Source organism: Sylvia atricapilla, chromosome 2 (genome assembly GCF_009819655.1).
Source record: "Sylvia atricapilla isolate bSylAtr1 chromosome 2, bSylAtr1.pri, whole genome shotgun sequence".
Taxonomy (NCBI): domain Eukaryota; kingdom Metazoa; phylum Chordata; class Aves; order Passeriformes; family Sylviidae; genus Sylvia; species Sylvia atricapilla.
The window spans coordinates 41,243,282-41,268,258 of NC_089141.1; the positions used below are offsets into that span (position 1 = coordinate 41,243,282).

General features: G+C 41.5%; 1 protein-coding gene across 1 annotated transcript; it reads right to left on the bottom strand.

The window, feature by feature from the left end:
* Nucleotides 1-195: 195 nt before the first annotated feature.
* SLC35F2 (solute carrier family 35 member F2) lies at nt 196-21,069 on the bottom strand. The gene is made up of 8 exons (XM_066313010.1): nt 20,789-21,069; nt 14,507-14,682; nt 13,845-13,972; nt 8,631-8,790; nt 6,879-7,035; nt 6,040-6,092; nt 5,290-5,444; nt 196-1,545 (listed from the first exon to the last, which is right to left on the bottom strand). Exons 1-8 carry the CDS (start codon nt 20,959-20,961, stop codon nt 1,327-1,329), a joined length of 1,221 nt encoding a protein of 406 aa, XP_066169107.1. The 5' UTR covers nt 20,962-21,069; the 3' UTR covers nt 196-1,326.
* Between the last annotated feature and the right edge of the window lie 3,908 nt (nt 21,070-24,977).

Consider the following 24,977-nt stretch of genomic DNA (forward strand, 5'->3'; position numbering starts at 1 on the left):
AACCAGCACCAGAAGCACAAACCCAGTCTGTGCCATTTGACCACCAGTATCTTCAGAAAATTTTGTACTTCCTTCTACAGCAAAGCTTAGCCAGTAAAAGAATTACTTAGTTGACAAAATTAATGAAAACAATTTTGAACAGTAAAGAAATCCTAGCTTAAAAAATAAGCAAACCAAGACCAACTCTCCAGCTGCTGAATACTTTATTCTTTTTTTACTTCATACACCTGAGCTATGAAGGCTTGTACAAAATATAAAATAAAATAAAACTCCAGTATGGTTTTACAGATCTTAAAATGGCAGCCTTGTATTTTTTTAAACGTTTATTGTAAATATAAAGGTAGAAAATTGCCAGTGTATCTACAGAAAGCACCTAACCTTTGGATATTATATCATTATTGTTGCCATGAGAGTTGGCTTAGATGATTCAATTTTTTGAAGAAATGCCAATTTTATTACAACACTTTCAGCAGAAATGTGTCCTGTTCCAGGAAGAAATTCACTAAGAAGTGAACTTCCATTCAAACCTTTTTGCTTTCTCATCCAGAAAAAAAAACACTTTCAGTTCTACTGAAGAGAGAGGAAGAGCCTGCCTTTGCCTCCCCCACAGCCAACAGGAATGCACTGAACAAAAGGCCACAGAGAGAAACAGGAGGAATTATAAAAACACATATTTAAACTTCCCACACTAGCAAAATTAAAAATAAAATACTCATAGCAGCCCCAGCGGCGACAGGGAGTGCAGAAATATGCAGAGATGAATATTTGGGTGGAATGGAGGCAGCAAATCCTTCCACAGAGGAATGAAGTCCACCAGCACGTAGAAGGTGTATGAATGCACTATGGCTTGCAGAACCAGCTCCCGTGAGAAGCTGAGCAGCTTTTGCAAGATGCTATCTGAGGGCACTCCACACCGAGGAGTGGAAATCACGAAGGCCTCAGACAGCATCGTGCAGATTTAGGTCCCTATTGCAATATAAAACATATTTGTTCCCCATGATGTGACCCGGGAGCTTGCTTTGGCTTAGTGTTTTTCCCCAAGCATTTGTTGTTAAGTTAATTAAGCACTTAAAAATAACAGTCTCTCACTTTCCAGAGACTCCACATAAATATCAATCTGTCTTTGTCTAAAGGCCAGATTTTCTGCAAGGGCAAATCAATACAGTTTTACTGATTGAGGATCTGGCCTTAAAAGTCCATCAAGTGCATAAAACCCAGCACAGTATGACATGTGCCTTGGCAGCAGGGCAGTTCTCTGGATTAATATTTGAGGGAAATTTGGCAATTAAAAAGAAAAAAGCTCTGTTTTGAAGTGCTGCCATCTCTTTAATCAGTGCTGACCACCACGGTTTCTCCTCTGGTGAACTGCACGGTGACGGCGGGGGCGTCGCTGTCGCTCTCCTCCAGCTTCAGCGCGGCGTTGTCCAGCCCGGTGCTGCCCGGCTGCGGCGGCTCCGAGGGCTCGGCCGTCCGAGTCGGGGTGGAGATGTACAAGAGGAAGCCGATCATGATGACAGCAAAGGACAGGATGTAAAGACCTGAAAACTGGCAGAGGAGAGAAAGAGACGCATTAGGTCGTGCCTGATGTAAGAACATGGCGAAGATGCCTTGTTTCAAGCATGTGAAAGCTACCCTTCCTTGTAAAAAGTATTTTAATGAGGATTATCACCATGAGCTGGGTTCAGGTCTGAAAACCAAAATTCAACAGCTCTATTTACTTAAAGACTTGGGCCACTGGCTGATTTTCTCTGCATCTCATTCCCAAGACTGTTGGGCAGGGAGTTTCCTCAGGTCTGCATACAAGAGTCTTAGTAGAGACAGCAAATGGGTGTAAACACAGTCATACTGAATGAAAGTTGTTTACATATATGAATACTGAAACACTCTACCCCTAAGAGAATTTTGATCCAGCATGTGCAAGTATTTCAGGTTCTGGCAAGAGATGAATCTCTGTGCTATTGCAAGTCACCAGAGCAGCTGGTTCTCTGCACAGATCTCTTACCCATCTGCAGGGCTACATGAGTGTTATTGCTGGATCAAAACAGTTTGCTCTCTACACCCAACAAGGACCTGTTGGGCCTTGAGGGGACAGCGGCTGGGGCTCCTTTTACATGCAAGATTGGCATTTGCAAGCTGTGAAGCAAATACAAATTGCAGAGGTACATCAGGCACTCTATTGTTCACTCGCCTGTTAAAATCCCAGTAACTGCCAAGATTCATTCACCTTGACAGAAAGACAAATACTTCATAACACCAGATTCAATAATACCAAGTGTTGAAGTTATCCATAGCCAGGAATACTTTTCGGCAGGTTTATTGAAATCCTCCATATTCTCTTTGTCAAACCACACTGATTAAACACTGGGAGGAATGACACAACATATCCTACACACCTCTGTCAATATGCCCTAACTTCCTTAGCTTTCTTAGACAAGCTTGAAAAACATGCTTTAGTTTATCAGGATGAATTGAATAGTAAGACCTAGACAGTGGACTCTCCTCCAAAAAAGTCTGAGGCATCTAAAACTAAGGCATTGCAATTCCTAGCTGGCAGTCATTTGGCTTGGAAACTCTTGGATGGCAGCACACGAAAGGAAAAGCAGACTGAAACACAGTGGCCTTGTGTTAAGTGCCCTCTCTCCTCACCTTGTTGGCTGTTTGCCTGTGTGGAGCTCAGACTCAAGCGTTCTCTCCACACAGGAGGAAGCATCAAGCTCTGAACTATCCCAGCAGAGGCAGCAGGATCACCCATGGTCACACCTCTCACTGACTGTTCCCAGCAAACGGGCAGAGCCTCGGGCTGTATCCAACCACCTGCAGCAATTCTCCAGCCTAAGGCCCTGAGTGAGCATGTACCTGTGTGCAAGCACCTGAGGCTGGGCAGGCACAGGAACTGCAGACCCCTCCTGCAGTGTAGTGCACAAGGCTGGAAGTCAATTCCTCCAGGAGAGGATATAGCCACCAAGGCAGAGTGCCAAAGCTGTTAAGTGCAGCTGTGACTCAAGGTCTGCCTGTATTTTTGCATTTATTGACACAGGTGAACATTACCCATGCTGCTCCATCAGGCCTACACTCTCTTTTTTTTCCTTTTGAGGAGAACTCAGTGGGTTTTTTCCCCGAGTTTCTTCTTTCTTCCTTCTTTTCTTTTTTTTTTAATTAATTAATTAATTTATTTCAAATATTGCAACAACTTTACTGCTTCAGACACTGATTTCAGTCACACTTTGTGCAGTTGATATCCTCATTCCCACTGTTGCGCCTAGAGAGTATTTTAAATGTTACTGGAGGACTGTACCTCCATCTAGTGTCTGTTTGTGCAGTATACTCCCTTCTACGGTGGGTTATACAATTAATGCATGTGAAGATCTTTCTCAGTATCTCTTGAGGGATTACAGGCATCAATATAATTAGTTCATGAGGAAGCACAGCAAGGATTCATTATGGAGTAAAAGGAAAAAAAATAAAAAGGAGATCAAAACAGGCATGAAAAATTCACATTTCACTTAAAACAGACACAGCCGGGGCCGAAAAGTTAAGTGCATTAGCAAAACACTAATGCACAAGTGTCTCAAAGCTTTATCAATTCCTGGACCTGGTCTCTGCTGTAGCCACTGATGTCCTTCTGTTTGTTTGTTTCAGAGCAGGCTCAGACAGTGGCAATTCAGAGCTCTCCCTGGCTCTCTTCACCCTACAGCAGCTTGTTGAGAAAAATCACATGATAATGGGAAATACAGAGCAATTCCCTGTATTTTTGTTTGTAGATTACTTTTTATGTTTGCTTTTTAATCCAGCAAACATCCAACTTGGTTCCTTTGGCCCAAAAGTGAAGAAACTACATGGTTAACTGAGCAATAAGATTTTCTATTGCTAAGAGCCATGTCAAAATTAGGCTCTCTCAGTTCATGGTTATCTCAGATAACAGATGACATAATAACTTATCTCAGATCATCTGATTACTAAAGATGTGGCATTATTATTGCTCCCCTTTTTGCTACTTCATTGTTTCTAACCCCAGATGCAATTTCCTATTTCAATAAATATCTGAAGTTCTCTCAACACAATCCCAAAGTCTTCACGTGTTCATTTTTCCTTTTGGTACCAGAATATCTCACTGTTAGCAATTATGAGATGGCCTGCTCCCAGAAAAACCTCTTCCAAAAATAAGCTAAAAACCAGAAAAATAAAAATTTAATATATCCCTTCCAAATCTCTTCTTCCTCTTCACTATTATGAATATAAATTTATAATCACTTCTTGAGTTAAGCTGTCTGGGTGCAAAAATCCACATTTGGAAGTGACTTAGAGAGGATTTAATTGTTAGACCATAAGCATCATTTGCTTCCTGCATTCATTTTTAATGGATACTTTGTAGTTTGGAACCCAAAACAGGGAGGAAAGCTGAGCTAAGAGACTCTTGAAAAGGAAAATCTAACTGCTGTCAGACCCTACCATTACCAGACTCTGCACTGCCTTCATTTTCAGAAAACAAATCTGACCCAAAAGCTTCTGGCTGAAGAGAAAGCAACCACATGGAATAATACAAATTAAGTTCCTAAGCAAAGTTCACAAGCTTCTCACTCATCCCTTCCAGTCACTGAGTGGCTGGCTCAATTTCTCCAATTATTTTAATGAGCTAGGTTCTCACAAGTGATTCTGGATGAAAAGTAGAGGGTGGAATGAAATCCTTTTAGCACTGTCATTTAGCTTGAGTAGACACTGCCAAAAATATTTTAGAGCTCAATAAAAGTAACTGCTTTTTGAAGAGTGTACAGAATAATACATCTATCTGTATTTTTTCAGATCCTTTAGTCTCTCCTTAGCAGCAGCTCTAAGAGAGTTTGGTTCTCATCCCAAAATGTGGGTAATGAGCAGATTTACCTTCTGAAAGAAAATATTATTTTCTGAAAATCAAACTGGTCCTCTTTCAGATGCCAAATGCTTTTCAGGACACAGAGATTCAAACCCTTTCCTTGGACACTTGGAGTAATGAACCAGATCTAACATACTGTTCCACAAAGGGCTTTCAGTGAGAACTCTATTATTGGAACACCTCAGGAAATTATTTACTATCTCCTAACTTATTCCTTGAAGTGTGAAATGGCTTGAAAATGGCTCTCTGGCTAATGGTGCAAGGTTCTGGCACCTGCCAACAACGAATGACAGAAGCTGCAGAAATGTGCAGGTGCCAACGACTGTTCCGGGGCTTTTAAGAACATTACGCTTTATTTATGATTTTGGAGTAGAAACGTAACTGAAAGAATGTGAAAGTGAAGGGATGAACTCACTCACCTTGTAGTGAAACAGGAAAAGCCCAAAGAAGAGACTGTAGAGATCTGAAGTCAGAATGCCCAGGTTGACGGAGGTTGCGCTGGTAAGTTTCATCACGACTGGCATGAAGCTGTACAGCGCAAACATGCACAGGGCAAAGGCTGTCAGCAGTAGTCCTGTGAAGCAAGGTGGCAAGTTACTCCTCAGGCACAGAACTATGATTTTATAGAAAAACACTGTTATTCTTCAGATGCTTTAAAATTACGCATTTTTCTCTCCTAAAAGATATAGGAAATGTACATGTAAGAGAAGCATGAAAGATTGCTTGTATTGCAAGAATTACTGTATCTATAGAAGAAAGTTCTTGTTCATTCTTACATAACATAAGAGCAGACTGAAGACATTTAGAGCCACACTTCTTGAAAACACTTAGTTCTGTTCAGGTCAAAATGCGTCAATTTTTCCTGTCCTTCATTTAAGAAGGACAGCAGAAAAATGTTCTTGTGATGTTTCAACAACAAACACGTTAGTAACCGAACAGGTTTCATTTTTAATTATTTCAAGTTAAAATGCAAAACCTGTTTTAATGTTCAATCCTGCAGACCCTCTCTCTTTGCTGAGCTGCAAAGTTTGAAGAAAATAAACTTGAAATATAATATTAATGCTGCTTGTTATTCAGAGAAGGAAAAGAAAAGCCCCACCATTTAAAGTCTAAATGATTATAATTCTCCAGTGTTCTGTAACATGCACATTGTTTTGTCATACACATACCAACTTCCCAGTTCCACTGAATTCTCATTAGCTCCCTATGTTCCAAAACGGCTCTAGAGTTAGAGAAAAAATACAATGTAGTAAAAAAAGGAAAAAAGATCATACTCAAATAGAGAATTTAATTACCAAATATATTAGAAACATTTTGATTTATAAGCTGTTCTATTTTTGTTTCCAATTTTACTGAATGACACTAGCTCAAACATCTAACAAGCATGAAAAAAGACATGAACATTAAAGCGCCTGAAAGTCAAGAGCACTGTTATTTAATTCTTATGCCTTCTTCACAGGTCTTTTTTAGCGATTCAGTTTTATTTAATATACCATTTGAGGAAATTATTAACTATAATGATGAGAAATGAGGACTATATAATTCATTAGATGGACTTTAGTGCATCAGGTCTGTTACACAAATGTGGTTATTTGTAAGAGTATGTAGGGCTTCATTTTAAACATAAGTGTACTATGGAAGATCTCCTGCTAAACAATTATCTCCTAATCTTTTCCATAGAGAAAATCCAGTAAGAAATACATTCCTATAAGCAGTCCTCAGCATACTGAGTGTCCTCACAAACATCAACAAAATCAAAAATACAGCCAAGTATCCTATATGTTCAACTGCAGGAGTTCAGCTTTAGAACTGCTGTAATAAGAGGAGTGCACATAAAAAGGATATAAAACAGATACTGATCAGCAACAAAAATCAATTCAAGTGGAAGGACTCCCATGTAGGCCAAATTAAGATGCAACAAAGAATTTAATAACATCATTTCAGGGTATACAAGCAATCATTTGTAGTATATTCTTAATTAGTTTTAAAATAAATATTAGATCCTTACAGCTGTAGACCGCTGATAATAGTCCCAAACAAGCCCACCATTCCTAGAAACTCCACTCTGCTCAGATTTTTCACAATGTATTCCTCACTCACATTAGAAATGGCATACAAAGAAGCACCAAGAAGCACTAAGACATCTCCAATCACCACGTCACTACCTGTACAGAAATATTAATCCACAATAAGGGTAATGCTGCAAACACTTTTTAACTTTCCTTTAAAAAGCAAGAAATTTATTTTGAACATCTCTATCTTCCTAGCTCATTCCAGGGGAAGGGGGAAGGAAACCCTTCCTGTGTGCACAGAGGAGTGTCTGAGCACAGACTCTGCTGCCTGCTCACCTCACCCTGCACAGTGTGGAGCGAGATAAACCCAGCATTTACTTGTCATCCCAGCCAAGACACTGCTGCATCATCTGGTCCAATCCTACTTCTGCTGACCTCAGGCACTGTAGGGAATTGAGCAAATTCCCAGTTAGAGATGCTCTCTGCATTTCGAGAATATTGTCCCCACTTTTGCAGTAAGGCCTGATTCAAGGCTTTCTAAAATCAGTCTATTGATTCTGGAGGGACCTGGACTCAGGTTTATGATATGTCCGAAGTGGGAACTGCAGACACACGTGTCCTGCCGCAGTCTATTTATTCTGCAGATGGGACTCCCCGAGCTGCAATCACCCATCATTAAATGTCTCTGTGCATCAGCTACATAGCAAGAGGACCACTGCTGTTTAAATCCTTCGATTGGTTTAACATTTCCTTCCCTAGGCAATCACTAAGAAATTATGTCTAAAATAGGAGAGTAAGCAGCAGTAAGGATCTCCAGATCAGCAAATAAAGAACAACTGCCTAATGTCTCAGGGAAACATTCTTCTCCCTCAAGATACATGTACCACATAGCATTAAAGCTATACTTCAGTTTGTCTTGTGTCTTACCTACAGTAAGGCCCCAAAATAACACTACACAGTCTTATCTCTGTGCTTCTTGATGAAGGCAATGCCCTCAAATTTACCTTCTCTGATATCCTCTAGCTCTAAAAATTCAAAATACTTATTCAAAATAAGATCGCTATGATATGGGTTGATTTAGGCATCTGTCATAGAGGCGACAAGACCAGCCCTTATCTGCACCCAGCTGGCTCCTGGCCCCAGAGCCCAGCCTCCCTCACAGAGGTCCCAGGAATCCTGCCACCCTGCCCCACCTCCTCTTGCACTCCCATAATAAGCCCCTGCTTTCCAGGCTGTAGCCTTGGGGACACATGGACCATTTCTGTTGGCTCTGCCAAAGAGAACTCTGAGAAGTCAGCTGCTTATTTATGTGGTACCTGTGCCCAGAGAAAACAGCAAATCAGAGAAGTCTGGCTGCCAGCAGGTTGATACTGTATAAACAAGGTTTGCAGGGTGAGGCAGCTTCTTCTGTTAAACCATCTCACATGACAGTCAGAGTGAACAAGCTTTCAGGAATGAGACTTTCCATCACATTCTCTAATGAAGCAGCTCACTGTCTAATGAATGATTTAAACTTAACACAAGCGGGGTTTTTTTTTAAGGTGGAAGCAATATCCAAACATACAAGCAAAGAAATTCCACAGCTCCCCATAAAATCAACACCTCCTCTTCCTGGGCAAGAAACAAAAATAGCACCATGTTCTCTTTTGAAACAGAACTGTATCTGCTACTATTTGTGCTTTACAAGTTCCTGTCCACAGCAGGAACCATCTCTCTGCTCTTTCCCCCCACAATAAAGGACTCCTTACCTTCACCCTCACTCCTCCCTGCCAAAATGTCTGCACCCACCATCGCTCCCACACCCAGCAAACAGATGGCAACAGCAACAAAATGTATCAGTCTGTATCTTGCTCGGAGAATGAACCACGACAAAGCCATCAGCATGGGAATCCCAAAACAGTCCAGGAGCTGTGTGTACAGAAAAATTGTATGAGTTAGAAACCCACCCCAAATCTGGACTGCAACATCCTGAAAGCAAATACACAGGATCTTACTTCCAATCATCAGATGTAAAGGAAACCCGCAGAGCAGCCTCAGTAGATTTGTTTAAGAGAGACATGAGATCCACATTTCACCATTAAAAGCATTTTGCAAGTGAAGGAGGAGCTGAAACAGGGGTCTACTTTTTCTGGGTAGAAAAGCACTGATTTAGGAACTCTTCTAATGATGGGTCTAATCAATCGTTCCAGCTTCACAAATGAATGCTAGGATGTTGCTCTGAAACAGCATTGCTCCCCAGGGCTCCATGTACAAAAATATGGAACTATTGATGGGTACAAGTCATCTAATTTTACATTGATGTGACTGTAACAAGGACCTGACCCTGCAGCTTTAGGTTTGATGCTCTGACTTCTCTTTCCTTTCTTTATTTCTTCTCTACATGTTTCTATGAATCTTTGCTTTGCTGTTAGACCCACCCATAGAATCACAGAACTGCTTGGATTAGAAGAGACCTTAAAGTTCATTGAGTTCCAACCCTCCTGCCGTGGGCAGGGACACTTTCCACTCAACCACTCCAACCTGGCCTTGGACACTTCCAAGCATCTTCTACCTATTCTCCTTTAATACAGGAAGAATCAAGAGTTAGCTATGCACTTAATACAGAAGAATATACACTGCTATATATGTGCTAATCATAATTGGCTTAATATTTAATTCAGCAAAATAGATTTTGTTTCTGAATTTGTCAGGGAAAAGAAAAGGTGTATTTTCTGACCTGTCTCAGTAGAGTGCCACAGAACTACATAAGGGAACAGCCTACAGCAGAACATATAGTCAGCTTCCCAAAGATTCCTCAGAAATTACTCTCAAGTATCAGCCCTTGAAACTTGGCCTCTTGAAGGCCCAACAAAATATGTGCAGATCAGTAGGACTGAGACATAATTCTTGCAATCAAGACAAGAGCCCTTGGTTCTTAACGTTTATTTCCAGACTCTGCCTGCTTCAGTCCACCACTGCAGTGGACTTCTGTGCTGTCCCATTGTCTCCAAGGGCTTCGAGACCAAACTTGTAAACATTTTGATGATAAGTCTGGTTTTACTAGTTCATAACTATACATAGTAAAGTCTTACAAACATGGTGCTAAGACCAACTACTAAAGATTGAATCCTAACAGTGACTCTAATCCTTCCAACTCTTTGTCTTTGCTCCTTGGATTGCCTCCAGCTTGTCCAGCTTGTAAAGTCTATCAAGTGTATAAGTACTTCTTCAGGCTGTACTATGAGACATTACAACCACCTGAGGCCCAGTATGTGATACCAAGTATTTCAGTACAATTTTACACCATGGAAAATATCACACTGTGATTTTCTATCTTGTCACAGGTTTTGTTCTCTATCTTACCTTTAGTCTAGACTGAAGGAAACATTAACATTTCCTTCAAATTCGACTGTTTTGACTAGTATCAAACACCAAGAAATACTATAAAAATTAGAAAGCAAAATTTTTACCCCTCTGGTGATAGATACCTCTTCTACTAATAAGTAAGCTTTCACTTCCCAATAACTAAGATGTTAGCATGTAGCCTTCCAAACTCCCAACAGTCTTTCAACCCAAAGAGAAAGGGTAGAAACATCTTAATTAGGATGTAAGGGAGTAGTACATAATGAGCCAGAAGCTCTTTCAGTAATGCCATGTGGGGAATTGCTGCATCCAGACCAAGAACACATGGTAGAACCACAGCACCACGGTTAGAGGACTTGCAGCCAGGACACACAGGCACCAAATGATGAAGAACATGCTCTGGTAATCTGTTCCGGGAGAAAATTACCCTCAATTACAGACAGATGGAATCAGATTTCCAACTACTGGATCTTACCTTCCCTTCATCTAGTACATTACAGAGCTCTTCTGTACAGGATCAAGATCAAAGAGGTGCAAAGCAGATGTAATATCACAATGAATTATGTCAATGGAACAAATTAAAAGAGTAAAGCTTATTTATTGAGGTTTTACAACATTTACAGCAATACTGTGGCACTGACTACTATTTCCAGTAGAGCTTCTTCAAACTCTCATTAAATCCTAGTCTGTATTTTTAACAAGGAGGAGGGGGGTGGAAACAGATAACCCAGTGATTTGATTTACAAATGTTTTGACTCAAGCCTTGCTTTGGCCACACTGTTTAAAGGAGGTTTTAAAAGCAGGGTAAAATATTAAAAGATGCTTTAATATATGGTTAATAAATTACCATAGACAGTTGGAGGTCATTGGTTTGCTTATAATTGTCAGCTTCATACAGCTTTGTAAGCAAGAAAGCTCAACTGCTCATCTTGCTCATTCCCCACAAGACTCCCTCAGGGCAGCCTCCAGCTGAGCCCCAGGGGCTCATCCTGTATGTTCTCCTTTTTAGGCTAGCGCTCTTCCATCAGCTGACAATCTGTCAATAGTTGCCTAAAAAACATTTCTATCTGAATTATCTACAGAGTGAATGCTAAATGTGCCAAATAACATGTTTAAAACATCAAACCACAGCTATACTGCTTGGTATTTTGCAATAAATCACAGAATTGCTATCACAGACTATCCAGAGTTGGAAGGGACCTATCAGGATCCTTAAGTCCAACTCCTGGCCATGCACAGCACACCCCAAGAGTCACATCATGTGCCTATTGTTCAAATACTTCTTGAACTCTGTCAGGTTTGGTGCTGTGACCACTTCCCTGGGGAGCCTATTCCAGTGCCCAAACACCCTCTGGGTGAAAAGCTTTTTCTTGATATCCAACCTGAACCTCTCCTGACTCAGCTTTGTGCCATAACAGGTAGTCAAACTGCAGCACAGTCAAGTCCTGCCACAGGAAAGAAAGGACACTGGCAGCAAGGAGTACCCTGGCACTGCCTCAGCCACAGAGAAACAGTTCAGTTGTGGACCAAAGTCTTCTTCTGTATTTATCAAGAAATGACAGTAGCCATCGCACTGTTATCACCTTAAAAATCTCCAAACCCCTCCTGTGAAATGCTATTTGGTATTTGATATCTAAAGGGAAACCAGTTCTGCCTCTGTGTGTGTATGTGAGAAAATACATGGAAGTTCCTTGCTGAGCTGAAAAAAACTTATCTTTGAAGCTACATTTCATAGTGGTGAGCTGAAGCTCCAGCCAGACAGCATTTTAACAATGATTACACTGCATTTGGGAAGGTGCCATAAACCCTTGTGCTGTTTTTATGGTCCCTGGGCATCCACTCACAGCCAGTACTGCAGACAGGCCATCATCAGGCTGGGCGCTCTGAACCACAGGTACTGATGTAGATGCAAAATCACTTGCCAAAAGCAAACAAACAAAAAAGCCTTTCACTAGAGCAAATCACAGGCTTTTGTTGTGTTGGGTTTTTTTTTCCTGTATCTCATTTCCGACAATGGTGAGAAACTGGTGACTTCAGCAAATGGGCAAGAACCATCAGGGCAAGAGGCAATTGCAACAAAATAACAGTTACTGAACTGCCACAAAGCAGCATCAGTCACAAGGCTGCCACAAGAGAAAAAGGCACAGAAAATCTTCCAGTTTTTGGCAACTGGACAGGACAATCTATTATACCTATTCTTAATTTTTAAGAAAGAAATCATGGGAATAGCTTTACTACTTCTGAGAATTTGGATCAAAGTCCTGGCTTGTTCAGCTGTGAAGTATAAGGTCAAACAGTGTCTCACTTAGCAGCTTAACTTGATCTTGAGACTGAAACAAGTCACTCTTAAAAGTTCTACTTCTTAGGCATAATTTATAAGGAGATTAAAGACCTAATGAGTCATAACACATAAGTATGAAGTGGAAATGTGACAAAACAACCCAAGAGACACAACCGGTCTTCACCAGTGCAAAGAAAATTTACTGCAATTCTCTTAAGGGAGCCCAGACTGCAGGAGTTTATTGCTTTAGAGGTAATTCCCTTAAACATTAACCCCTATTACTTTGACTTTGTATAACACTGACACCCAAACACTCCTTTCCAACTACAGCCAAGTCTTCATGTTACTTTTTTTTTTTTTTTTTTTTTTTTTTTTTTTTTTTTTTTTTTAATTCAGGTAAGCGGGTCATGAGCCCAGGCACAGATCCCCACCACTGGTAACAGCAGTGGACACACTCCCTACTTGCTCATGCACCAACCTCTCCATGTTCCCACACAGAAGTCACACAGTGAGTTCTGTGGCCTGACACAACTCACCAACAGTACAGCCAAAAGCAGGGTTACTCCCACGTTGCTCAGTGTTCTGAGGCAGTTTGTTCAAGGACACTGGCCCTGCAAGCTCAGGAGACTGCAGCTGGAGGCAGGAAGAAAGCACTGACTCTTCCAGCAGCTTCTGTCCATGTAGAGTGACAGAAAGCCCAGCTTTAGCCCTTCTGCTTATAGAGCTTTTTCAGAACACAAGACTTATCCCAGTGCAGCAATGCAGCATCAAGCACTGATGTTGCAGAGAATGTCTTCTATTGCTTTATTTGTGCTGACCTTCCTTCCACCTCTTCCAGAGAGGCCCTGAACTGCCACATCTAAAAGCCACAAGGCTGGTCCCTCACTGCATGGGCAGCAACACCAGCTGACATTCAGTGTCCTGACAGGTGGGGTTACATCTCACAATGCCTCACAAGGACTAGGCAAGAGATCCACCTCACTGTCATCAGCAAGAACCTGCACTGAGTGATTGAGATTTATCTGGTCATAAATCTTTATTTTGTGTCAGGAGAAAAAAACTGAGTGGATGTCAGCAAACTCTTAGAAGTGCTTTTATCAAAATAATTAGGGTTCAACTCAAGAGCTGGCACAGGATAATACCAGCCAATCTTCTCTGCTTCCTGGAAAGGTTATTCTTGATACAGGATGCTCTTCCCTGTACTGCAGAGAGAAAATAGATACTGGAAAGTTCTTTTCAGGCTTAAATAGCTTCCATGTCTCTCCTATGAATCTCATTTTAGAAACCAGTCCAAAACTGCAATAAAAGCAAGGGTTCAAAAAGAGAGATCAGTACTTACCTGCACACTTGTGAGGCTTGTATATTGGTAGGCCTTTACAACCACGTAATTGGCTTCAACATCAACCAGACCCAAAAAAATATACTTCCACCACCTCTTTTTCAAAATCTGCCAAAGACTGTCACTGCCTGTTTAGAAGAAAGCAGCAATCAATATGTGTTTCTTTCCAACCAAATGTTGCAGGGAATTTTACTTTTTAGAAGCATAAATAATACCAAGGTTGACTTTGCCTGTCCCTGCTTAAGATACAATGACAGGAAACAGCCTGGGAGGAGATGATGCAAATAGTGAAAAGCACAGAAATTCTTCCACATGAAGAAAAACACAGCAAGACTAGAGTTGTCTAAAGTGTAAATTAGAAAGAATAGCAGGAATACAAAATATCGCCTGGTAACAAAGTGTGATACAACCAAGCTTATTTTTCCTAATATAACAGAGGACTTCAAACCAAAGAGCACAAAACTCTAAACAGATATGACATTCTATCAAATTAAATGCACATTTAACCTGTGAAGTTAATTTCAATGTGTTGCTATAAAGCAGGAACATTTAAAACTAGGATAACTATTAATGTCTTTATTTGCAAATTCTGAAAGGAAAATATAGAAAGAAAAAAAAAAAAAAAAGATGAACCAAAATCTCCCACCCAGTATTTCACATACCAGTCCTAAATGCCAGCATTGTAGTATAAACTAGAAGCAGCAAAACATAGTTGATGAAACTTTGCAACATTGGAGCTGTCATTTGGTATTTTTCTGCCAGGTACTGGCTTGTAACAGCAGTCCCACAGATAAACAAGGAGACAAACTGGCCCATAATTATAGTTTTCCAAATATGCCTGTGAAAATAAAAGACAAAACAGAAAGCTTAGAATTAAACATTTAAGTTCTAAAAAAATATTTGCTGGTTTTACTGGGGAAATGCCAGTTTTTAAGACTGACACTTTATTCTTTTTCTATTCCCCACCAATGTTGTCCTGACCTACAGGTAAGCAGGATTTTGTGTATGCAGGTCTAGTCTGACCTCAGTACAGCCACATGAGAAGAGAGGCCAGTTCGAACCACCAGCCATGGAGACTGCAATTACTTGCGAGGATCTTCAGACAGGTCACCTAGGCAGGCTCTACCCAATAGCAAGTCCTACTCTTATTAAGCAGGTTTTGAGTTAAATCCTTTGTCCTCCACTGAATTCCATCCCAAGTTTGGTCAACAAAGATCCGCAACATGGAGACAGATAAAGCTCAGCTACCTCCAGGCTCATCTGAGACCTGAGTTTTACTGAGCTCAGACCTTAAGATGAGCAGTGCTAAAGAAACACGAAAGTGTTAATGCTAAAACCAAAGGACAGCTCAGTCTGGAAGGATCTTGAAAGATCATCTGGTCCAACCTTTCAAGTAGGGAGCCTCGATGAGACTATTTAGTGCCCTGTCCAGTTGCATCTTGCAAACCTCCAGTGATGGGGACCCCACAACATCCCTATGGAAGTTGTTCCAGTGATTGCTTGTTCTCACCTTAAAATAAATCTTTCTTATAGTAAAAATTATAGTTAATTCTCACTGTGGATTTTTTCACTTCTATTACATCATGTTCTGCTGCAACTGAGACTGGAGTTAAGAATGCGTTTTGGGTAAGATCATGTTTGCATTTACAGCTCTTCTTAAGTCCCACACACAGCCAGCAGGCGGAAAAAAAAGAAAAAAAGGCTCATGTTCTTTTAGTAGCAACTCTTCACCTAATGTAAGATGAATATTCCAGATGCTCCCAGACAAACAGGAGCATGTAACTCTATGTCTTTTTTTTTCAGCTTGCTCTTTCTCCTGCCAGTGGAGCTATGCAGATTTGTACCACCCCAGTCTCTGCATGTGCACAATATACACTGACAGGCGCTCAGCCCTGTGCCGTCTGCTCAGGTTTGCTAAGTTCACATTTCATCTGTTTACTCTGAAGACTAGTGATGATAATTCAACTGTCTGCACAGTTAGTTAATTTGTTTCCACTCCAATTAATCCAGCAAGAGAAGAAAGGACCCCATCAGAATCCTTCACCTACTCTGTGCCCACACCTCTCCACACTGACTTCTGGCAGGACACTCATGTGCCAGGCACACCACCTGGGAATAACACTGGCTGTTTTCCCCAGCTGAGTGACTTCAGTGCAGTAAACACTAGCTCACCCTGCTCTGCAGTGCAATCCAGCTGCCAGGCAATGAGAAGGGTGTGCTGGACAGTGCTAAACCCAGCTACAATCACACAATCAATCCCTCCTTTAGGAAAATAGGCATCTTCCTTGCACAGTCTCTAATGCACCTGCACGAATCCTATTTTCAATTCAGCCTGACACCAAGCTCTTCTGACTTTGAAAATGCTGCTGGGCATATTTTTCTCTCCAAGTCCATTCTGATGAGACAGCAAATCTCTACAAAGTCTAACCACGCTGTACTTCTAGGAGATTTGAACTCCATGTTTTACTACAGCTTGCTTTGCCAATTCCAGGAATGGTGCACATTGACACTCTTAAGTATTATATATCATGTGACAATCTTGTAAGGTACTATCCAGTCTCATCTGAGTAACTCTTACTGGTGTGTGAAAGAAAAATATTCTCATTTCTAAACAGACTTCTAAAATACATAGGGGGGGCAGTGGGTGGTTTTCATTAAAAATAGCAGTAGAAAAATTTGAAGTTACCTCACTTCTGTTATATTTTAACTGATTTCTTTTTCATTTCTTTATATTCTGGTCAATGGTCTGATTGTGCTATTTAGTGAACAAATCAGACACATTCTGGCTAATTATTCTGGCTGATGCAGAAATATCGTTTTTTATGGTCATGTAAAGAATTTAATCAGCTGCCATTAGAAGAAAAGTGATGTAGGTTAGCTAAAATTTGACGGAGGCATGGATGAGGATTCCAGCTTGCCCTGTGCCAGCCCTGTGAACTCTGGCCTCTTTGTAAAAGGCAAAATGACAGAAGAACCCCTGAAATTCAAAGGAAGATACACTATGGTGAACCACATACACAAACATGGTTTCAGGCATTAAAAAAATACATGTATACTTTCTATTATTCAAATAAAAATTCTCACCCCAAACTAGCAGAAAAGTTTTTCTTCTTCACTATCAGCATATGAGGAACACAGCAAGTCTTTAGCAGTTTATTGGACTAAACTGACCCTGCACTTGGACTAGCTGGGAGGAGAGTGTGGAGGTAGGGACCAGACATGAATAGAGGCATGACTGGGTGAAACTGCTGCAATTTTACTGGAGCAAAGCCTGTGTGCTGCACAAAATGAACTGCACTTGTCAACATGCTACCAGGAGAGGTTAAAGCTTCTTTGGCTGACAGAAGATCTGGCCACACTCTCTTTCACCCACCTCTTGGGTGTTGCCACAGAGAAGGGCAGAAGCACAGGCAAAACCACCCCACAAGTTTGTTCAAGGAGACTCATTAAACGTGGACTTCTGTGTGCTAGGGCTTTAGACATTTTTGTCTAGGATATGAGTTGTAAGGGGCAACTTTGCTCCTCCCAAGCTACAGCACCTTCTCTACACCAAAGGCCTGGACTCTATGTGCAGCATTCTGGCAAACTGGACAGCACCATGTTCCAAGGAGGGTAAAATGGGGAAAACTTGCTGCCACTCAGATTTGTTAACAATTGATCTGCTTCAACCATTATTTACTGAAGACAGGAGAGACCCAACTGCCCTCTTGCAGCGGAGTAACTCCACTAAGTTGATCTTCAGCTTTTCTAATAACCAAATTTCCCCAGTTCAAAGGACTTAAGGAATTATCTCCTTGCATTTCTGCATTTGGGAAGACAGGCAGGTCCAGAACTGTTTGCTTTGTAGTTACTGCCCTGGCAATCACTGCTATTTAGTTAATATATGTCTTGGCAGTGCTACAGCATTTACTTCTATGGTAACAAAGGCGTCTGACAAAGCAAGCAGGCTTCATCACACCTCACGTCCTTCTCTGTTTTTATCTATTTTACTTCAGGGTATTTTTTCTTGCCTGAACCCATACAAAATGGTAACATCAAAAAACACACAGAAAGACTTACTCTACCAACAGTGGAAGGCTGCCCTCAAAAAAATGTCTTCTGTGAATCCCAAAATGGTCCATAGCTGGCAGCTTTCTCAGTAAGGTAACAGCCTCTTGCCCTGACTGCTCCCCAATGCCAGCTGGAAGCCTCAGCAAGAAGCAGCAATGGTTTCCCCTCACACCATTTGCCAAAGAGTCAAAACTAATTTCTTCAAACTGAGAAGACATCACCATGCTCCTGGTATGATGCACTGGGCTCATAGCTTATCTTTAAAAATATGTTTGATCCTCTGTAAAACTTGAGAGCAAACTTTAAATCCTACTGTTTGCATTTTGCAAGGCAATTTCTTCTGAGAAAAACGCTTTAAAGACACAGGTTTTCATTAATTTTGCTATTGATATGAGTATCGATGACAGTGACTTTCTTATTAATAATTGATTGTTTTTTGAAATCTATTAATTATTAACTTTTCCATGCCAGAACTTAATCCTCTCTGGTATTTTGGTTTGGTTTTTTTTTAATGCATTGGAAAGGACTAATTCACTTTCAAGTCTCAGATGATACAAGGTAAGTGGTCTGAAAAGGCCTTTAGTTTTATAGAGGGGGAAGGGTTATTGTTGGCTTTTAATGCTTGGTAGAAAGCAACTAAGTAATTAGTCCTCCCCTCCCTTCAGCCACCCTATCTTAGCTAGCTGTATTTATGGCTTTGATCAAAACTTAAGTCATTTTGGGACTTTTTAGAGCATGAAAGTTTGCCACAAATCAGTCTAATGTGAACACTGAACAATGTGTAGCTCACAACATCATGAGAAACTCAGGCTGGCTTTCCTTAGCTCCATGTGAAATGCAGAATAAAAAATACACCAAGGCATTAAAATACAATCAGAGTCTGTATCAGAAGAAGTTAAAGAAAATTTAATAAGACCACAGTTAACAATTTCACTGGCAATTAGTTTACTAAATCCTGTAATTTAAATGTGAATTAATAACTTACAGTAAATACAGCTTTTCAAATATTCATTTTATTTATGCCACCAATCTAATACCGACATGCCAAAGCCTGGCAACAACTGTTCACATAAAGAGTTTACTTGCACTTAACTTTAACTATCAAACCCTTCCTAAATAGGGGGGGAAGTGACATCAGTTTCAATAATCTCACTTTTTCATGCTAGTGGTTAAGGGAAAATGCAGCTTCAGACTGAACGCATATTGCAACATAATGAGTAATTAACTAAGAACACTAGAATATATTTTTAAGTTAGTTTTTCCATCTTCTGCTTTGAAACGGACATCAATTTAATTTGCAAAAGGTAAGAAACAGAAAAGCACCAGAAATATATTTTCTAATGGTTCTACTAAAAAAAAAAACAAACAACAATAACAAAAAAAAAAACCACACCCCAAAAAAACCCCACCAAAAAAACCCCAAACCAAACCAAAAAAACTTCAAACCCAAACCCAAAAAAAACACCACAAAAAACCCACCAAAAAAAAAAAAAAAAAAAAAAAAAAAAAAAAAAAAAAAAGCCACAACCAGCCTAGTTCATTACATACAACTATTAAACCTTCCTATGGCTCAGAAAGGCCTCTAACAAAACTGAAGTGGCTGAGCCTGCTGTTACCTGGAGGAAAAAAAAATAAAGAAAAAAAAATCAATTCAGTATCTCAGACAACACTTTGTAAAATTCAGTGAAAGCCTCTTGATTTTCTTTCAAGTACCTTCCATAGACTCAGTGTAGCCCTTTGGTAAAACTAATGGCATAGGTGAGGTTACTGAACAACTCAACAAGTTTCTGTCTTGCCTTTTGGGTCTCTCCTGGCAGGCAGGAGGAGTGAAAAGAGAAAAACATACCCAAAAGATAAGATGAGGCTTTGTCCACTGGAATAAAGCTCTGCTTCTCCAGCACACGCCATCACATAGCCCAGCAGCCAGACTACAGCTACGAGCACGAGGCTGCCAGGAAAGCCAACACTTCCTTGGCTGGCAAATCTGATGCAATAACTATTAACGACCAAACTTACAGCTCAAAAAAAGCCTTTTTAATAGGGACTGGTTTTCCCCCCTGGAGGGAAAGTGAAGATGAAAGTGGATGGCCTAGAAGTCTGAGGATGTAGCCCTGCCCTCCTGGAAGGTAGTGCTTCTCTAGTACAAGCTTGTCTGCACAGCGTGGCCGATTTTTTTCCCCCAAGCTTTCCATGCTTAACCAGTGTTCATATTTCAAGAGATCTACCTGAATGGGTCTTTATCCTATCCTAAGGTGATTCACGGAAGGAGGAAATGGGGATATTGGTCTTTTTGGACTCCACACCTCTCATTTCAGTTACTTTATTGTATTATTACCTTTGCTATCCCCCATTACCTGTCCTGCATAACGATGCTGATCGAAGACTACAAAACAGATAAGAGTGCAGGGAAAATAACGTAAAACAGAAGAGCAAACAAGCCGAATGCACGTGTTTATGTGTGAGAGAACAGTCCTAATTGAACCGGGTCAAAACGTCACTCGCTAATTCCACGCTCAGCGGAGGCTACCCTGAGCGCTCTCGCCCAGCAGCATCCACAGGCTGCGGCTCGGCGGCGCTCCCGGAGCAGCCCTGGCACCAGAGCGCCGTTCCCGGGGCAGCGGCCAGCGCTCTCCCGGGCTGCCCGGCCCAAGGCTCCGGGATCTGCTCAGCCCCGCGGCCGTAACCCCGGGCCCGCACCGCGGCGGCCGCTCCGGCCCAGGCACCCCCGGCACGGAGCGGCCTCCGCATCCCGACCGCGCCGCCCGCCGAAGCGCCGAGAGCAGCGAGGACAGTCCCCTCTCCTCCCTTCCTTCCCCCGCTGCGGCGGGCGGCCCGGAAGCCGGCGGGCGGGGAGGCCGGCGCCTTGCGGCTCCACGTGGAGGCCGGGCACTCACCAGGTGCAGAGCTTGGCCCTGAGCAGCGCCAGCAGCGGCCGCGGAGCGGCGGCCCCGGGCGATGGCTCGGCCCCAGCAGCAGGAGCAGGAGCAGGAGCAGCAGCAGGAGCAGGAGCAGGAGCAGGAGCAGGAGCAGGAGCAGGAGCAGGAGCAGGAGCGGCCGCCTCCTCCATGGCGCCGCGCTGCCCCGACCCCGCGCCCGACGGCGGCGGGCAGACAGCGATGGAGGGCGGGAGCGGCGGAGGCGGCACCGAAGAGATGAGCAGAAAGCGGAAGGAAGGGATGAGCGGCAGCACCGGGACAGCAGCACACTGCTCCCCGGGCAGCGGCCGAGCCCGGCTTTGTGCCCGCCGAGGGGCCGCCCCCGGGAGGGGCACGGCTTGTCTGGGGCGGGGGGCCGGAGCTCTCCCGGCGTCGCTTCCCCTGGGCGCGCTCCGGCCCTGCAGTTTCCTCCAACCTCTGGGTTTAGGTGGGGTAGCTCAAGGGCTGTAGCAGCGCCGACGCCAAGCTGCTGTTCCCGCTCTCTCGGCAGCAGCCCAGCCGGGTGCCCCGGTGCGGCGCAGGCAGTTCAGGCGCATCTGCCAGTTACAGGAGTAAGTTACTGTGTACCCTCAAGTTTAACTTCTCGCAGCTTTCTGCGCAGCCTCGGGTCTCGTAACGTTTCGTTTAGAAACGTTACAGCTCTAACTCCCGCTCCTTTGCCGCCTCTTTCCCACACCTCTGGATTTTTCACATCTGTTCGTCTTCACCTACATCTCAGGGGAACTCACCTGGAGAATCGGGTGACATTCTGCATACTTCGGTGGGTTATTAATAGTACTTCTAATGATGCTCTTTATGTGCCACAGATGATGGAATTGAACCCCCGAGCTATCTAGAGGAAAAGCAATCTTCTGCCCTCATTGGGGCAAATATTTATCACTGTCCTGGCTGTGCCAGCAGAAAGGATTTTCTGCCACAAGATGCTGTTGGTCTCTATCCTCAGCTGTTCCCCAGAGCACCACGATTTAATCTTCCTCTCCCCAATACCATAACATTTTTTTCAGATGTGTTTTTCTCTGTCATGGTTCTGTCATTCAAATTGTGTTTATTTCCCTATGCTACTTTTCAAATTCATTCCCGTAGGATTAGATTTAGGAGAGTCAAAGAGGCGTTACTGTGCCATTTTCAGGTTATCTTTACATTTCCAAGTACCTGTCATTAACGAAGGTGAATTTTGGTGTCCCCCTTCCCCAAGGGCCCAGGCTCGAATAACCACTAAGGCATTGGCTACGTGGGAGAGGACCCCAAATACCTTCTTTTACTCTGATGGTGTAATGTTAAAAGTCATTATAAAAGAAAATTATTTTTATGTATGTATGATTATATGTTTTGAAAGCATTAATAAGTACACTCCTACATTTATAATATACATACCCATTTTTATTACAGTGAGATTTTTATGTCTTTTTCCTTTTCTTGTACAATGGAATAGTTTATTGGTATTTTAATTTTGAATTCCTAATTCAATACTCCAATACTTGTGACTCCTGCAAGAAATCAGTTTGTCAAGATTAATCTCGGTGTGATGTCAGTTATGAATCAGTTATGGTCCTGATTCTTCACAACTAAACTAACAAAAAGTTTGAAAGAAGCGGACTTATCAGACCCTGTGTACTTAGTCATTATCTGCATTCCACAACTGTGATACTATTATGTTCACATTTAATTTCATTCATCCTATGTCTGCAATCTACTGCCAGTTTTCTAGAGATGAGGAATCATGTCTTTGGTGCTCTTTGTCTCCATTTAAGCTCAGCTCTTGGAATCCCTTGCAACAGGTAGGCTGCAGCAGCTTCACACCAGAAAGACACTGCCAGGCCAGAGCTTTATTCCAGAGCTGCTCAGCTGCAAAAAGATTGCAATGCTAGAGGGGCATCTGTGAACTCTAAAAATATTAAACAAAATAAAGAGTTTGAGGCTGGAGTCTCTTTTTAATTTATATTTTAACCACCACAACAACAACAACAAAAAACAAAACCCAGCAACAATAACTGTAAAAATTGCCCTCTGTTAGACTTTGGGGACTAAGTTCATTGCAAAGTACGATAAACTTCGCTATCACAGGAAATTTTTATGGCTTGTGGACACCATGGCCACGAAGGCAGAGATATCTGAGATGTCTAAGTATAACTTTGTGTTCAGCTACTCCAGCTCCAGGCTGCTGCTTCACTACAATTCAGGGTCTGTCCCACATGTGAATGTGGCTGTATGTTTGTGGATCTTTGCTGGCCTCTGAGTTTGCCTCATGTCAGTGAAGAGATGCAGGTGCCTGCAGCAACTGCCAGCCGGGCTGAGCGGCCCTGCAGACACACTTCATTCAGCCCAGAACAGACATTATCCTGTCCCCGTGCTGCCCCACCAGTGGGACATGGCCCTGTTTGCCTTTAAGGCTGTGCATCCTCTTTCAGAGACAGAAACTCTGTTCCAGGAGCTCTACAAAAGTAACTGGTTTCACTGTAACATAGTTTACTGGGTGTTTTCCAAGATTAGTGAAATCTCTGGCAATGACTCCAGCTTATCTGCAAGCAGGATGTATTTGGAAGCTTAATGGGCCCCTGGACTAACTGATAGGTATATACCTCCTTTTTGACTAAGAATTTTTAGCAATAAATCTTTTTGAATTTTGAATTTAAATAATTGAATTCTTTAAAAATTAATTATTTGTATTCAAAAGTTTTTCAATCTGTTCGAAAAGTATCAATCTGTTTTGAAGTGTGACTGAAAAGAACTAAGAATCCAAATATTTCTTATAGTTGGGTATCTTCTAGAATGGGTGAAGGATAACTCAAAAGTACCAGCATAGCCTTTCTTGCTGCCTTTTTCTTTTAAAAAACCCAAACTTTTGAGCTGAGGACAAATAAAAGAATTAGCACAGCCATAACAAATAAGACAAAGACATAGCTCTAGCATCCTCATCTGATTTCAACTCCTTTTTGCTAAACAATTTCATTTCAGTGTGTCCTATCAGGCTGTGCCTCCTGATGAGAAAATCGTAAGTTTGAATAAGTGATAAAAAGTAGATAACAATGATAGCAAGTAAAGGGCAAAGTCATTGTTCAGCTAGAAACTTTGTTGTACATTACTGTAACAAATTTATAATTTTTGCATCTGTCTCAACTGAAGGAAAGACAAAAAATATTACATGAATTGAAGTCAAAATCTGCAACTGCAAAAGTGATTCCTTCTAAAATGCTGAGCAAGCATAATGTCAGGGTTTTTTTGATTGGAAGTATATGTGCCACTAGAGGTCCTTCATGGTCAGATTATGTTTTCCTCCACAACGTTTTGGGAGGGTTTTTTTAATTCTTCTATCCATGGTATATATGAGAAGTATAATTTCTAAAGATATTTATTTTGTTTAATGTATTAAATTCTTAGAATGAGAGAATGATTTTGTCATGATTAAGCCTTTTCTGGGAAGATACCAATACAATTTTTCAGATAGCTTTTCTTCAGTAGAAGCTCTTGTTTTATTATGAAATAATAAATGTTATTTATTTTTACTTCAATAACTGCATGTTTTCAAATTTCTATTTTTTCATTGTCTTATACCATGTCTTCAACATAATCACTCTTCTCTTAGAAAAATAAAGGAAGGAAACAAATGTCAAACTAATGAGTGAAATTAGGATAAACAACTGGAACAATAAAATAAGATGTAAGGTAATTTTTCTCTGCTGTGTCATTATTTTCTTACTTCTTCTAGTTAAAAGTTGGTTTAAAATGTCTGAACACTGCTTGGAAGAACAGTGCAGCCTTGGGACTGACATTAAATTTATCACTACAGAACACGATGAAATTTTTTGGGAAACTAGTAACAAAGATTCACAGCTCATTAGTTGAAAATTATTAGGAACCAAGGCAAAGAAATGCATGCTGTTCCTGGGACAGTCATGAGCTGGAGAGGCCTGATAGCTGCACAAAGGGCAAATGGAATCACGGAATGCATCAGCTGAAATCAAGACAGACATGTTTTACACTGTACAAAGTCCTGGGAGAACTTTCAGTGAAAGGTAGGGTATGTGCTGGATACTCATATTCAAGACAAATATGCAGAAAGATGCAAAAAGATCTGTGGGGCACCATAGGTTGATTGCAAAGGCCCTGATAGCCAAAAGATTCCTTACTTTCTTGTATCTTTTAAAAA